The 14,696-nt window shown below is 42.3% G+C and overlaps 1 gene segment (V, D, J or C); it reads left to right on the forward strand.

Moving 5' to 3' along the window:
- The first annotated feature begins 9,670 nt into the window (after positions 1-9,670).
- On the forward strand, positions 9,671-10,413 carry LOC129510873 (immunoglobulin kappa variable 2D-29-like). The segment is given in 2 exon segments: positions 9,671-9,740; positions 10,082-10,413. Coding segments are annotated over 2 exon segments (381 nt in total).
- The last annotated feature ends 4,283 nt before the right edge of the window (positions 10,414-14,696 follow it).

Below are 14,696 nucleotides of genomic sequence, written 5' to 3' on the forward strand. Positions count from 1 at the left end.
AGGACCTTGCTCTATTTGATCAAAAAGAGTCAGTATGGACAGAGTTTTTCTAAGCACCACTCAGAAAAAAATATTTTAAAAATTCCCAGGGTGCTTATGGGCTCAGTCAGTTAAGCATCTGCCTTTGGCTCAGGTCATGATTGGCTCAGGTCACTGGGCTCCCTGCTCAGTGAGAAGCCTGCTTGTCCCTTTCCCTCTGCTTCTCCCCTGCTGTATTCTCTCTCTGTCAATAAAAGAATAAAACCTTAAAACAAACAAACAAAGAACCAAAAAAAAAATTCCTTTTTCATCAGGTTCCATCATCCCACGGGAATTTTTTCCTAAGTATTCTTTGATTGATCTGCTGTATGCATATATATGTATATGTGTACATCGGATTTTAACAACTAGTTTCTAGGAATTTCATATTCACAGCTAGAGACTTGGAATTCTTTTTTCTTTATTTTTTTAAAAGATTTTATTTATTTATTTATTTGACAGAGAGAGAGAGAGAGAGAGAAAGAGAGAGCACAAGTAGCATCAGAGGGAAAGGGAGAAGCAGCTTCCTTGGTGAGCACGGAGCCTGATGCAGGGCTCCATCCCAAAACCCTGGGATCACTGAGACATAGAATTCTTTTACCCCTACTAATGTATATGCTTGGCTGTAGCTTCTCCCTACAACAGACACATGATTTTTTCCCCGTCAACTTCTTTTGACTTGAGTGCTCTATAAAATTTAGTTCCCTGAGTCTGACGAAATGATCACTTACATCACATGATCCTAACATTCTTAAACAATTAACCTATAACAGTAGATACCTGAAAATTCTGGAAATAACTCACCTCCATGCTGTTATTAGGAGAAAATTCTGATGACCAGTACTTGTGAGGTGGGGGTGGGGTTTCCTTGTCTCCATTAGGTGAAGGAATGTGAGAAAGATGGCTGCTGATCTCAGGGAGACTGACCCTGGACACACACATCTACATTTCAGGGTCTCAGGTTCCTTCGTAGATGGGCAGAACCATGTGTGCTGTGCCTTCACAACAGAACCACACTTTCACAGTGGGATATTCTTCTTCCTACTACCCCAGGCACTATGGACTTGAGCTTTGTGACTTTCTTCCAAACACAGAAGACCTTGTATTTATTTCACTTTGCTTGAAAGCAGGGCCCCTCCCACCCTCTCCCTAGCTCTCTGCACCCTGCTGCACCCACTAGGGGTTTTGCATATTGTCTCCTACAGAGGTCCTTCCCTTTAAAGTCTGAGATAAAAGGTAAGCTTGAATCTTGCTTTGCCATATCAGGACTCCTCAGCTCAACTTCTCAAAATGAGGTTCCCTGCTCAGCTGCTTGGACTGCTGATGCTTTGGTTCCCTGGTAAGGACCGAGGGGGGATGAAGATGGGAAGTGGGGAGGAGGAGCTCCGGGGGCATTAGATCTGGGAGAGTGAGGAAGATTCCAGAAGGAGCAAGGAACTATGCTCTAGTGAGGATTGTGACAGAGAAGGTGGGGATGGTGTTAGCGATGATGAGAGGCCTCTCTCCACTCCACAAATCTCAGGTTCATTATCCTGATTGTGCATTTATGGTGCATGTTTGAAGCACAAGGAATGGGAATGAAAGAAGGTCATATTTTAGCTAAAACAAAAGAGGCAGAAACAATGAAAAGTGCTAAAAATATTTGTATGTAACTTGGCATTTGTCTCTCTCCTTACCTAGGATCCAGTGGGGATATCGTCATGACGCAGACCCCACTGTCCCTGTCTGTCAGCCCTGGAGAGCCGGCCTCCATCTCCTGCAGGGCCAGTCAGAGCCTCCTGCACAGCGATGGAAACACCTATTTGCATTGGTTCCGACAGAAGCCAGGCCAGTCTCCACAGGGCCTGATCTACTTGGTTTCCAAACGTTTCTCTTGGGTCCCAGACAGGTTCAGTGGCAGCGGGTCAGGGACAGATTTCACCCTGAGAATCAGCAGAGTGGAGGCTGACGATGCTGGAGTTTATTACTGCGGGCAAAATTTACAGAATCCTTCCACAGTGGTTCAGCCCTGAACACAAACCTTCCTGCCTGGTGGCAGGGTGTGTGTGTGTGTGTGTGTGTGTGTGTGTGTGTGTGTGTGTCAGGAGTGGGTGGTGTCCAGAAGCCCAAGGGTGAAGTGTCTCTGGGGAACTCAGGGAGATTCTGTGAGTCTATGTAAGAGGAAGGAGTCAGTGGGCCCGGGGGAAGAAGGTTGCAGCTGGGCAGCAGCCTCCACATGTTAAGGCCCTGACAGCTGCACAGCCTGGCATGGTCGAAGTAGCAGGGGATATCTGGGGGTCCTGTCCTTTGAGGAACCGGTTATGATGAATGGAAGAGCTACTGAGGGCTCCCCCTAACCCTCTGTGCCAGGCCTGTCTTTGTCAAATAAATGTTACCTGTCCAGTATGCAGGGCATTTCCCCACACTGGTCCCATTCTAGTGTCCCAACCTGAGCATGCGCTCTCTGTATTGGGGTAAGTCCCTTCATGATAGGCCCGTATGTTTTGGTGTGATTTACTACTCTTTCACCAGTATGTTCTGGTGGCAGCTCGGGTCATTGATTAAACTTCTTTGCTAAAATTCATGTTTATTGTTATGAATTCCGAACTAGAAATTCACTACTTTCTTAACTCCCAGAAACTTTGGTATGTGGTATTTTCGTTCACCTCAAAGAATTTCTACCTTTACTTTATGTTCCTTCTTGATCCTACTTTTATTTAGTGTTTTATTACTTAGTTGGCAAATATTGAGTGATTTTTCTGAACACTTCCTCTTAATGATATTCAATATACTTCCTCTGTTTTCATGAAATACACATCTTATGGCTTGTATCCATTTAATCTTATTGACATTACTTGTGCTCCAGAGTATGGTTTATCTTAGCACTTTTTTCAGAGGGAATATGTATTTTATTATTGTTCACCGGAGTACCCCCATGTTTCAATTATGTCCAGAGATTTGATGTCATTGTTCAAGTCCTCTGTGTCCCCACTAACCCTAGAGACAGGGCTGCCTGCACTGTAGCTGGACCTGAAGCAGCACCCTCAGCTGCTCTGGGCCCCACTCAGAGCTGCCTGACTCCCATGTCACCTGATCCCAGAGCCAGATCAGCACTCCTAGCCCTAGATCTTCTTGTCCCAGAAGTCAGTGACACCTGTCACATGATTCCTTCCCTTAAAGAAAAAGATATTAACACAATGGATAGAATGGTACCCTTCAATTTTGGATCTAGGATAACTTTTTCATCACTGGGGAACAATATTTCATGTGATTTGGAGCCAACCTAGGGCTCAATGCCCAGAAATGTCATCTGGACAGCACCACCAAATAAAGGAAATCAGCAACCAATCCGCTTCCAGAATGTCACTAGCACCCTGAAAAAGCTCCCAGAACATTTGTAGGTAGTTCTGCTTGTCTTGACATAATTTCTCTATTGTGGCTCTGGTTAGGAGGGTTTACAATTGGAAATTATGATCTGTCCTTGAAATCTGCTTTCATCTGGTCCTTACACCAACTGAACACAAGGGGGTGGCCAAGTCAAGTTTTTCATTCATGCAGTTAACCTGGTGAGGTCCTGGTCTTAAACTTGTCTGCATTTGCCTGTCACCTGGAAAGTTCCATGGCTATGAGGATGTTTATTCTAATTATGCCTCTCTCCTCTCTCTCATTGCGTCTCACTCTGTCAATTCCTACGTCTCTCTCTTTCTTTTGTAAATTAACAGAGAGAAATCTGTTAACCAGTTGATAATGATCTTTATCCTCTCCTTCATGTTCTGAGTGTAGTTGAACTGCTGTTGTGACAAACACGACAATAAGGCAAACGTTGGAAATCTGAAACCTTATCATCAGGCCAAAATAGATGTGGTTTCTGTCCTCTGCTATTTCTCATCCTCAGGATTGTCAGTGGTTAGCAAATATTTGCTGTAACTTTTTGCATAACATCAATAGTCTTCTCCTGTTTCTTTTACCTGAAAGAAATCATTTTGGAGCAGATTTCTCATGATAAGAGATTATTGTATATTCTTATAATTGGTCAAATTTCACCCAGAGCTACTAGAATTCCAAAACACGAGAGAGCCACCATCTGGGGTGATGATGTTCCCAATTTCCTGAGCTAAGCGTGTGAGATACGGGGGAGCTGGGCCCAGGAGAGTTTCTGACACATTGTCCTATCCTAGCGCTTCTTGATCAACTTTGTGATTTTCTTGTGACTGCTGTATGGAGCTCAGAATACAGGTATTCCATATTATTTTATTCTGTTTTATGGGACTTTCTTCTGTCCTTGGCCTAGTAGTTACACTAGGAGAGTCACATTACACATTTCTGGTAGCTTTGAAGACCTGGCAAGGGATGATACCATGAGCATTTGTACTACGGGTTATCCTGGGCTCCTGGTCAACAGAGACTGAGGAGATGTGAATTCCTCACCACAAGGCTGCTGCCCCCCTAAGGCAGAAAATCCCCATTTGCCCTACAGATGCAGAGACAGTAAGCTTATTACCAAGACAAGGAAAGGCCGCTAACTCCATCATTTGATCCTTGCCCTGTGCTGTTCTGAGCATTCCATTTGTGCCAACGGGAGATGAAAAGAAGTGGTTAAGGAGATTTCAGTGGATTTCAGAAATCAAATGAAGTGATCAAGTCTGATCTGGTTTTTGCAGAGGGTATTTCCATTTCCCTATTAGAAGTTTATATGAGAATCTAGTAGATGGCTAAAATTGTTGACTGTGGAAAAAGAAACAGGGAGCTTGAAAGTTCCTAACAGGTGATCTCCATTTTTATTCAGCAGATGATCTTTGTAATGGAAAGTAAAAAGGAATTATTTTCTGTGGTCTTCATCGTATACTAGTGCACAAATTCTCCTATCCAAGTTAGCTTCAAATAAAACTGAAGTAGCTAGAATCCCTGATTTCGTCTGCTTGAGAATTTCCCTGTCTTTGGCAATCTCCAATTCTCTTGTCAGCCAGGACTTCTTAGAGGATCAAAGAGAGAAACCCCACCTGCAAACAGAGAGAAAATTATTGCCTTCTAGACAAGCTGTGGCTTTGAAGGAACACTTTTTTTGAGTACAGATGCCCACTTATCAGAATTAATCCTTAGGCAGCAATGCTTGAGATGAAGGACAATTGATGCAGAGAACCTCAGGCAGGCAATGCAATTGTTGTGTCATTTTGTCCAGTTACTCTGTGGGTGAGTTCAGATCACAGAGAGTTTCATGTAGACAAGGAGCCTTCATCCAGCCCATGATTCCCCCACATGTCCTTGTGGATAAGTTGTCATCTCTGTATGATACTAATATTTATTGCAAGAAAGGAAACAGAGGTAAGTCAAACCTCTGAATACTGATTCATGTGAAGCAGATGGAGAATTTGGCCTTGAGGGTCCAGGGAAGCCAGGCATGGAAACACACCAGTGTCTCCCAGCGTTTTTAGAGAACATGCACACTCAGAGGATAAACACATTCCAGGAGGATTTGCTGAGCTCCCTCTCACCAGAATGTTTTTCCATGTGTTTTTCTCTTTGTGTTTGACAGTTGGCAGTTATTTGTGCAAGGCAGCCAGGTAACTCAGGGCCCAGCAATCCATTCCAGCCCACTTGCATCTGGGGAGCTCCCCTGCTGGGTGGGTTGATCTCAAGTCTCACTCAAGGACAAACTCTCCCCTTTAATCAAAGAGAAGAACTTCCCCATGGATCCAGGAGGTGACCAGGCCTTTGTGTCTCCAATCTCACCAAAACCAGTGTGGGCCTGGGTGCTTGGGTTGACAAAGTCTAGAGAACATAGTGCACAGTCTCCATGCCCCCAAAAGTGATAGAAGGATAACAGACTCAGACCCCAAGGAGATAGTCTTCCCAAGTCTCACAGTCCCACACTGGCTTCCAACCTTATGACCCTCAAACCAACAGCATCTGACAACAAAGACAAAGTACAATGAGACCCTGCTGCCTTAGTCCTTCATTGTTCGGTACAATGATCAATGTAGGAGACTCTCAGAGACTCATGCTCAGTTGGACCTCATGTTCCTGTTCTTTCAACCTGTACAAAGTCTTATTATTTCTAGGTGCTGTGAAGTGACTGGTGTTAGCTACTGATTAGTTTTGTTGTCAAAGCCACAGTATACTTTACACGTCTGTGAGAAACAGAGAGTCCTTTTTAGCATTAGGAATATTGTACTTTCTGTCCACAACTAATATAGGAACATTTCATAGCCTTTTTCTGACAGACAATTTAAAATATTTTACATTTTCTGTATATTTAGGATAACCGATTATGACATGCAACAACCATAAGAATTGGAGACCTTTATGTCTGGAAGTTTGGACCTCTTGACCACCTTCATCTAATTCCCCTACCCTCTAGTCTTGGTCTTTAGTAGCTATAAATCTGACTTTTTTTTTTGGAGTTTATTTATGTTTTTGTGACTTTCTTTGTTTTAGAATCCACTCGTAAGTGGGGTCATACACAATTTGTCTTATTCCGATTTATTTCACTCAACATGATGCCCTCAAGGTCCATTCATGTCGTCGCAAATGGTAGAGTTCCTTTATTTTTCATGGGTGAATAATATTCCATTATCTATGTGATGCGGGAAACAAAGACAGAAGGAAATGTAGATAAAATTAAACATCCTTATCACCTGCAGCCCATGGAGAAATAGTTAAAGCAGGCAGAGTATAAAGTTCCTCCAGGAAGATCCCAACTGTCTTAATGCCTTGCTAGAGGGAAAAACAACAGTGGTCTGACATGGGGTTTCCTGTGGGTCTTCTTTAGCATATGTTAGGGAAGGACTGCATGGGAAGGTTTCCAGAAGGAACTATCTGTACAGGCAACTGTGCAAACAGAGATACCATGTACATGATGGTCGAGATGGAAACTTTATGTTATGCAAGATAAAGCTGTAAAGAACGTGGATTCATCCTTTTGTCCCATGAGAAAGAGCGGCCTGGCCTCAGTTAATATGTAAACAACTCCTAAAATAGATTGAAATGAAAAAAAGAGGGCACACTGTTTGCCTTTTGTGATAACTGAAAAAAATTCAGCCTGTAAGGGCAAGGGCTTGCTCTTAGTCCTTGAGGCTTTGAGACCCCCACCATGTATTCATTCATTGTCCTGACTCACCATCGGGACCAATCAACAACAAGCATATAAAAATCCTTTGGAAACTTCCCTTATCTCTACTTCCCCCAACCTGAAAGTACATAATCAGCCACCCCTCACAACCCCGGGGCATCTCTTTCTGCCCATGGGTCCTGTCCTCCTGCTTGAAGAAAATGACTTTTAGCACCAAAGACTTCTCAAGAATTTTTTCCTGGTCATCGGCTTGGGACTTCACCAACATTCTTAAACTACATCGATTTCATGATATAAGTAATTCAAGTCATGATGTTTTTACACCTTCACCTTATACAGTGCTGGGCATCATTGCTATCTCAATAAAACTGAAAGAAAAGAAGAATTTGGAGAACTTTAAAGGTTTTATGTGAATTTCACCACCATAGCAATAATTCCTATCCTGTGCCTCTTAATGACTTGTCTAAAAAGAAGTTTCTGTAATAAAAGAAAACACAAGAGGATTCTCATTATTTTTCATGTTCCCCTAATCTACGTTTTTATGTTAGAGAAAACGCACATCATTTCCTAGGGTTGCCGTAACAAAGACCCACAAATCTGGTGGCCTCAAGCAACAGGAATGTACTCTCTCACAGGTCTAGGGGCTAGAAGTCTGAAATCAAGGTGTTGACCAGGCCCTACTCTCTCTGAAACCTGTGAGAGAGGATCCTCCCTTACTTCTTTACAGCCCTGGTGACCCCAGGCATTCCTTGATTTGGGGCAGCTTAAGTCCAATCTCTGCCTCTGTCTTCACATGGACTCCTCTCTCTGTAGTTCTGTGCCTCTGGGTTCTTCCTCCTTTTCTTCCGATAAGGCAACCACAGGGGCTAAGTGCAGGCCATCCAAAATATGCCACTCTGGTATATTGATTATTTTAAATAGTCGTTACTTGAGGGACAGCCTGTGCAAGAAGGACACTCAGACCTTCTTCTGTTGCCCTGAAATCAGGAGATAAATCTCCCGTGTGAAAGGCATCCGCCCTAGACAAGGAGCTAAAAAGACATTCTTATCATCACAGATAGGAAATTTATAAACCAGAGGGCTATATAAACCCTCCTTACTTTTCACTAAGTTACTTCCACAGCCCAAATCTTGCTTAGAATTCCTTACTGACTGAAGCTCTCAGATGCAACTTTTCTTTGGCCTGTCACTTCCTCGTAGATTTCTTTCCTTGGTCTAAAAAGTATGAAAACTGTCTGCCTTGGTCATTTCTTAGGGTCTCAGTTTCATTACTGGGCCTCTGCATGCATGGAACAAAATGTTTCCTCCTGCTTTTTCTTCTTTTTGTTTGTACTATTATTTTTTCTCCCTTAAATCTGTGTCATGCAAATTTTTTAGTCCAGCTTGAAGAACCTTGGAGAGAGGAAAATTTTCTCCTCCCCACTGCTACCAATCATATTCATTGGGGGCTAACCCTACCATATATGACACATCCAAAGTAATGATATCTATAATGACTTTTTTCCCCAATAATAGCACATTCTGAAGTACAAGGGGCTAAAATTTCAACATAATTTTTAAGGGGACACAATTCAACCAATCTTGATGTATAAAAACAAATTTTAATTTAATACATTTAAAAAGAGTCCTATACAATTGGCTTTAACATTTTTGAAAGAACTGCTTTTGTTCCTTCACTCCTTTTTTCTTCTTCAGCTGCTTACCTTTCTGGGTTCTTTCACTGGCATGATTAATTAAGGGATCTGGAATTTTTTAGGACGGCAACCTATTGCTTAGTAATAGAAACACTGATTAGTATTGGTACCATCAGAAGTCAGGAGTATGATCCAGAATTGCCTTGTTGCATCATAAGAAATGACCAGACCAAAGAAACCAAAATAACTTTAAAAAAAAAAGTACCCAGTGGTTCTGATCACTGAGACATAGAATTCTTTTACCCTTACTAATATATATGCTTGGCTGTAGCTTCTCCCTACAACAGACACATGATTTTTTCCCCGTCAACTTCTTTTGACTTGAGTGCTCTATAAAATTTAGTTCCCTGAGTCTGATGAAATGATCACTTACATCACATGATCCTAACATTCTTAAACAATTAACCTATAACAGTAGATACCTGAAAATTCTGGAAATAGCTCACCTCCATGCTGTTATTAGGAGAAAATTCTGATGACCAGTACTTGTGAGGTGGGGGTGGGGTTTCCTTGTCTCCATTAGGTGAAGGAATGTGAGAAAGATGGCTGCTGATCTCAGGGAGACTGACCCTGGACACACACATCTACATTTCAGGGTCTCAGGTTCCTTCGTAGATGGGCAGAACCATGTGTGCTGTGCCTTCACAACAGAACCACACTTTCACAGTGGGATATTCTTCTTCCTACTACCCCAGGCACTATGGACTTGAGCTTTGTGACTTTCTTCCAAACACAGAAGACCTTGTATTTATTTCACTTTGCTTGAAAGCAGGCCCCTCCCACCCTCTCCCTAGCTCTCTGCACCCTGCTGCACCCACTAGGGGTTTTGCATATTGTCTCCTACAGAGGTCCTTCCCTTTAAAGTCTGAGATAAAAGGTAAGCTTGAATCTTGCTTTGCCATATCAGGACTCCTCAGCTCAACTTCTCAAAATGAGGTTCCCTGCTCAGCTGCTTGGACTGCTGATGCTTTGGTTCCCTGGTAAGGACCGAGGGGGGATGAAGATGGGAAGTGGGGAGGAGGAGCTCCGGGGGCATTAGATCTGGGAGAGTGAGGAAGATTCCAGAAGGAGCAAGGAACTATGCTCTAGTGAGGATTGTGACAGAGAAGGTGGGGATGGTGTTAGCGATGATGAGAGGCCTCTCTCCACTCCACAAATCTCAGGTTCATTATCCTGATTGTGCATTTATGGTGCATGTTTGAAGCACAAGGAATGGGAATGAAAGAAGGTCATATTTTAGCTAAAACAAAAGAGGCAGAAACAATGAAAAGTGCTAAAAATATTTGTATGTAACTTGGCATTTGTCTCTCTCCTTACCTAGGATCCAGTGGGGATATCGTCATGACGCAGACCCCACTGTCCCTGTCTGTCAGCCCTGGAGAGCCGGCCTCCATCTCTTGCAGGGCCAGTCAGAGCCTCCTGCACAGTGATGGAAACACCTATTTGAATTGGTTCCGACAGAAGCCAGGCCAGTCTCCACAGGGCCTGATCTACTTGGTTTCCAAACGTTTCTCTTGGGTCCCAGACAGGTTCAGTGGCAGCGGGTCAGGGACAGATTTCACCCTGAGAATCAGCAGAGTGGAGGCTGACGATGTTGGAGTTTATTACTGCGGGCAAAGTATACAAGCTCCTCCCACAGTGGTTCAGCTCTGAACACAAACCTTCCTGCCTGAGGGTCTAGCTGCCCAAGCATGTAGCTTCTCTGGGGATCTCACAGGGGATTCTCTGTCTGTGTAAGCGGAAGGAGTCAGAGGGCCCTGGGGAGCAGTTTGCAGCTGGGCGGTAGCCCCCAATGTTAAGTCTCTGTGGGCTGCACAGCCTGGCTAGGCAGAAGCAACAGGAAGGGAACTCAGGGATTCCTTGCTTGTGTGAAAGTGCTTATGGTGAATGGAAGAGCTACTGACAGCTCCCCCCTAATCCTGCATGCTGTGCCTATATGTCTCAAATAATTGTTGTCATTCTAGTAAGCAGAAAAGTGACATAGATCTGTGGCAGAAAAGTGAATACCATTTGGAATCAACAGTGTGGGCTGTACTTTCCACAGGATCATATTTGCTAATATTAGTAGCATTAGTGGCATTTTCTCACTTTCTCCTTTCCTGCTTCTCTACTACTTACACTATCCCCTCCATTAACATGTTCAGGAGAGTGATCTACACAAGGTGCCAACAGGAGAGTTTCGGTGAGAAAAATTAGTAAAAGTGTCTGATTCTGATAAAACCAAAATAAACATTTGAAATGTTTGGTTATTGTAAGGTTCCAGTGCAAGCATCTTTGATTTTCTTCAATTACATATTTCTGAGTGAAAAGAGGTTCTTGCAATTTCATAATTGGGCTTTGAAAATAAACAGCAAAAATAAATGATTTGAGACAAAAGTTACCTTTCTGCATCACAGGGAAAGCCAGAGTATATGGGATTTTTCTTTCTCTCCTAAATGGCAAGGGTGTGAACTCTATTGAACTTAAACACAACTATAGATGTATTTGGTACTCTATTGCTGTAAGAAAAGGTTTTGAATGATAACTTGTATTATTTTCACATGATGTAGTCATTAACTGAAAATGACCACAAATAATAGATTTTTTGGAAATCTTTTGAAAATATATGCATTGAATAGGTTCCATTCAAGAGTGCTGCAAAGTGACACCTGACCTAATAATTGGTCATGCTATTTATGTCATCACACATATGATAGAACTAAAGTCACTAAGTCAAGGGAACGATTTCTAGTTGAGAAAATAAAGTGTATAGAGATGATTGCCTCTTCCAGATAATGAATATCATGGCAAGTACAATTATTTTATTTTATTTTATTTTTTATTTATTTATGATAGAGAGAGAGAGAGAGAGAGAGAGAGAGAGAGAGAGAGGCAGAGACACAGACAGAGGGAGAAGCAGGCTCCATGCACCGGGAGCCTGACGTGGGATTCAATCCCGGGTCTCCAGGATCGCGCCCTGAGCCAAAGGCAGGCGCCAAACCGCTGCGCCACCCAGGGATCCCTGGCAAGTACAATTAAATGCAATGTGTCAATTCTGGTAGCTTTGATAGTGTGTGAAAAAAAAGCATATACAAATCAGGCAGACTGGAGTCCACAAATCTTGGAACTTATGACACTTAACAAAATATTTTAGAATATTGATAAGTGCATTATGAGATGGAAAGCGATTATGGAAGCACAGAGAGGAAACAGAGCAGGAAGACCCGAGGCTCAGCTGAGCCATAGTCATCTTACTCCCACATGATTTATAGCACCTTGTGATCTGGAATTTCTGCTTTGATATCAGGCTGGAGAGAAAGCCAAAGTCCCTTAGCATGTTGAGACTAGTAGAAGAGTCCTATATGATGCTTGTATCCCAAAAGGACTGTACTCAAAACAAAATAGTACAAAATAAATGATCTCATAAAACTGAAAGGGGACACCAAGGAGAATCAGAAGACAATTTAATTGGCTGTTACACAGAAATCTCCAAATATAGTTGATTAAATATGACAAGATTTCTCTGTCACTAACAGAATGCTCCAGAGGTGGGCCAGCTCCCTTGGTTAAGGAAAGTGGCTCATTAGGTCACTTGGATTTTCCCCAGCTGGTCACCGTGTATGGTGATTAGGGACCTTGCTCCTAATTTCAGCAGGTGGTTTCAAATCTTATTTATTTATTTATTTATTTATTTATTTATTTATTTATTTATATTTTTAATGTTTTGTTTTTAAGTAATGTTCACACCCATTGTGGGACTTAAACTACAACCCTGAGATCAAGAGCCACATGCTCTACTGACTGAGCCAGCAAAGTGTCCCAAAATCTATTCATCCTTGCACTTATGGTCACTATGTCAAAATACATAGCACATCTGAAGGCGAGTCTCTGAAGTCAACAGGATTTCATACTTAAGCAGACCCCTCTGTGTGTCATATATGGTAGATTAACGGATGCCATAGTCATGAGTTTACTGTTACATGAGCTTCACAAAAAGTATGTTCCTTGTCCCAAACAATACTCTTATCAATCAACCAAAAACTCTGCAAACTCTTGGATGATGTGACCAACTGAGACTCACTGGATCGGGAAGCTTAACTGTATCTGGAACACAACTAAGCCCAGGATTGATGCATCACATGCTCTGTGAGGAACTGATAAAATATACAAAATTAGGAATAAGTAGTTGGTAGTATTAGTCCCTGCTGGTGGCAGCTCAGATACCCAAAGGTGACAAAAATTATGTCCACCCTAGTGGGGATGGTAATGGTGGGCTCATGCCATTGGGCATAGAGCCTCCACTCATGTCACCATGGCTTTGTTACTCATCAACATAGTGAGCAAATACCATGGGGCTTGAGGCAAGGGCTGAGTATAGCTCATCTGCTCAAAGTACAGGCTTGTTTGTTTGTTGTCTTACCTGTGGTGGATACTCTGCTAAATTTTGACCAAACACTGAGTTCCATTGACAAAATGTTCACTCCCTTCTGTGTATCCACAGTCCTTTTTCCAGATCTCATAATCAGTGACCTTCTGATTTTCTCCTCCCACACCCTTGATTTATCAGACATCCAAGAATCCTTGTCAGCCCTTATCTCAGGCAAGTTGTGTATTTGTAGAAGTCAGAGCCATAAAGACAGGAAATCATAGTAAGTAATACCCCTGACATGTTAGGCATGCTATGCATGTAGCTAGAGAAACCCAAATACTTGGAAGAGTTCATGAATTCTACTCTTTTCCTGTCTTCACTTCTCTTTTCATGTCCTGAGCACCAAAGAAGCCTCATGACCTCCTTGATCTTGCTCACCTTCTAGGCTCCTTAGAATTGTGGCCAAAAAGTCAGATACAACGTAGAGAGTAGGGATTCCATGGTTCTTCTCAACCCCAATGTGTGTTTGCAAGTTTCCCTCCTTCTCAGGAGTTTTTGGGGGGAGGTGCAGACTCATCCCACTGAGTTATCATCAGAGTGTGCATTTGAAGATTTCAAAAGAACACTCTGATGACCAAGTGGGATTTTTCCCTGGGATGCAAGGCTGGTTCAACACTAGTAAAACAATCAATGGGATTCATCATATCAGCAAGAGAAAAAACAAGAACCATATGATCCTCTCAATAGAGGCAGAGAAAGCATTTGACAAAATACAGCATCCATTCCTGATCAAAACTCTTCACAGTGTAGGGATAGAGGGAGCATTCCTCAACATCTTAAAAGCCATCTACAAAAAGCCCACAGCAAATATCATTCTCAGTGGGGAAACACTAGGAGCCTTTCCCCTAAGATCAGGAACAAGACAGGGATGTCCACTCTTACCACTGCTATTCAACATAGTACTAGAAGTCCTAGCTTCAGCAATCAGAGAACAAAAAGAAATAAAAGGCATTCAAATTAGCAAAGAAGAAGTCAAACTCTCCCTCTTCACAGATGACATGATACTCTACATAGAAAACCCAAAGACTCCACCACCCCAAGATTGCTAGAACTCATACAGCAATTTGGCAGTGTGGCAGGATACAAAATCAATGCCCAGAAATAAATGGCATTTCTATACACTAACAATGAGACTGAAGAAAAAGAAATTAAGGAGTCAATCCCATTTACAATTGCACCCAAAAGCATAAGATACCTAGGAATAAACTTAACCAAAGACGTAAAGGATCGATACCCTAAAAACTACAGAACACTTCTGAAAGAAATTGAGGAAGACACAAAGAGATGGAAAAATATTCCATGCTCATGGATTGGAAGAATTAATATTGTGAAAATGTCAATGTTACCCAGGGCAATTTACACGTTTAATGCAATCCCTATCAAAATACCATGGACTTTCTTCAGAGAGTTGGAACAAATTTCAAGATTTGTGTGGAATCAGAAAAGACCCTGAACAGCCAGGGAATATTAAAAAAGAAAACCATATCTGGGGGCATCACAATGCCAGATTTCAGGTTGTACTACAAAG

Source organism: Nyctereutes procyonoides, unplaced genomic scaffold (genome assembly GCF_905146905.1).
Source record: "Nyctereutes procyonoides isolate TBG_1078 unplaced genomic scaffold, NYPRO_anot_genome, whole genome shotgun sequence".
Taxonomy (NCBI): Eukaryota; Metazoa; Chordata; class Mammalia; order Carnivora; family Canidae; genus Nyctereutes; species Nyctereutes procyonoides.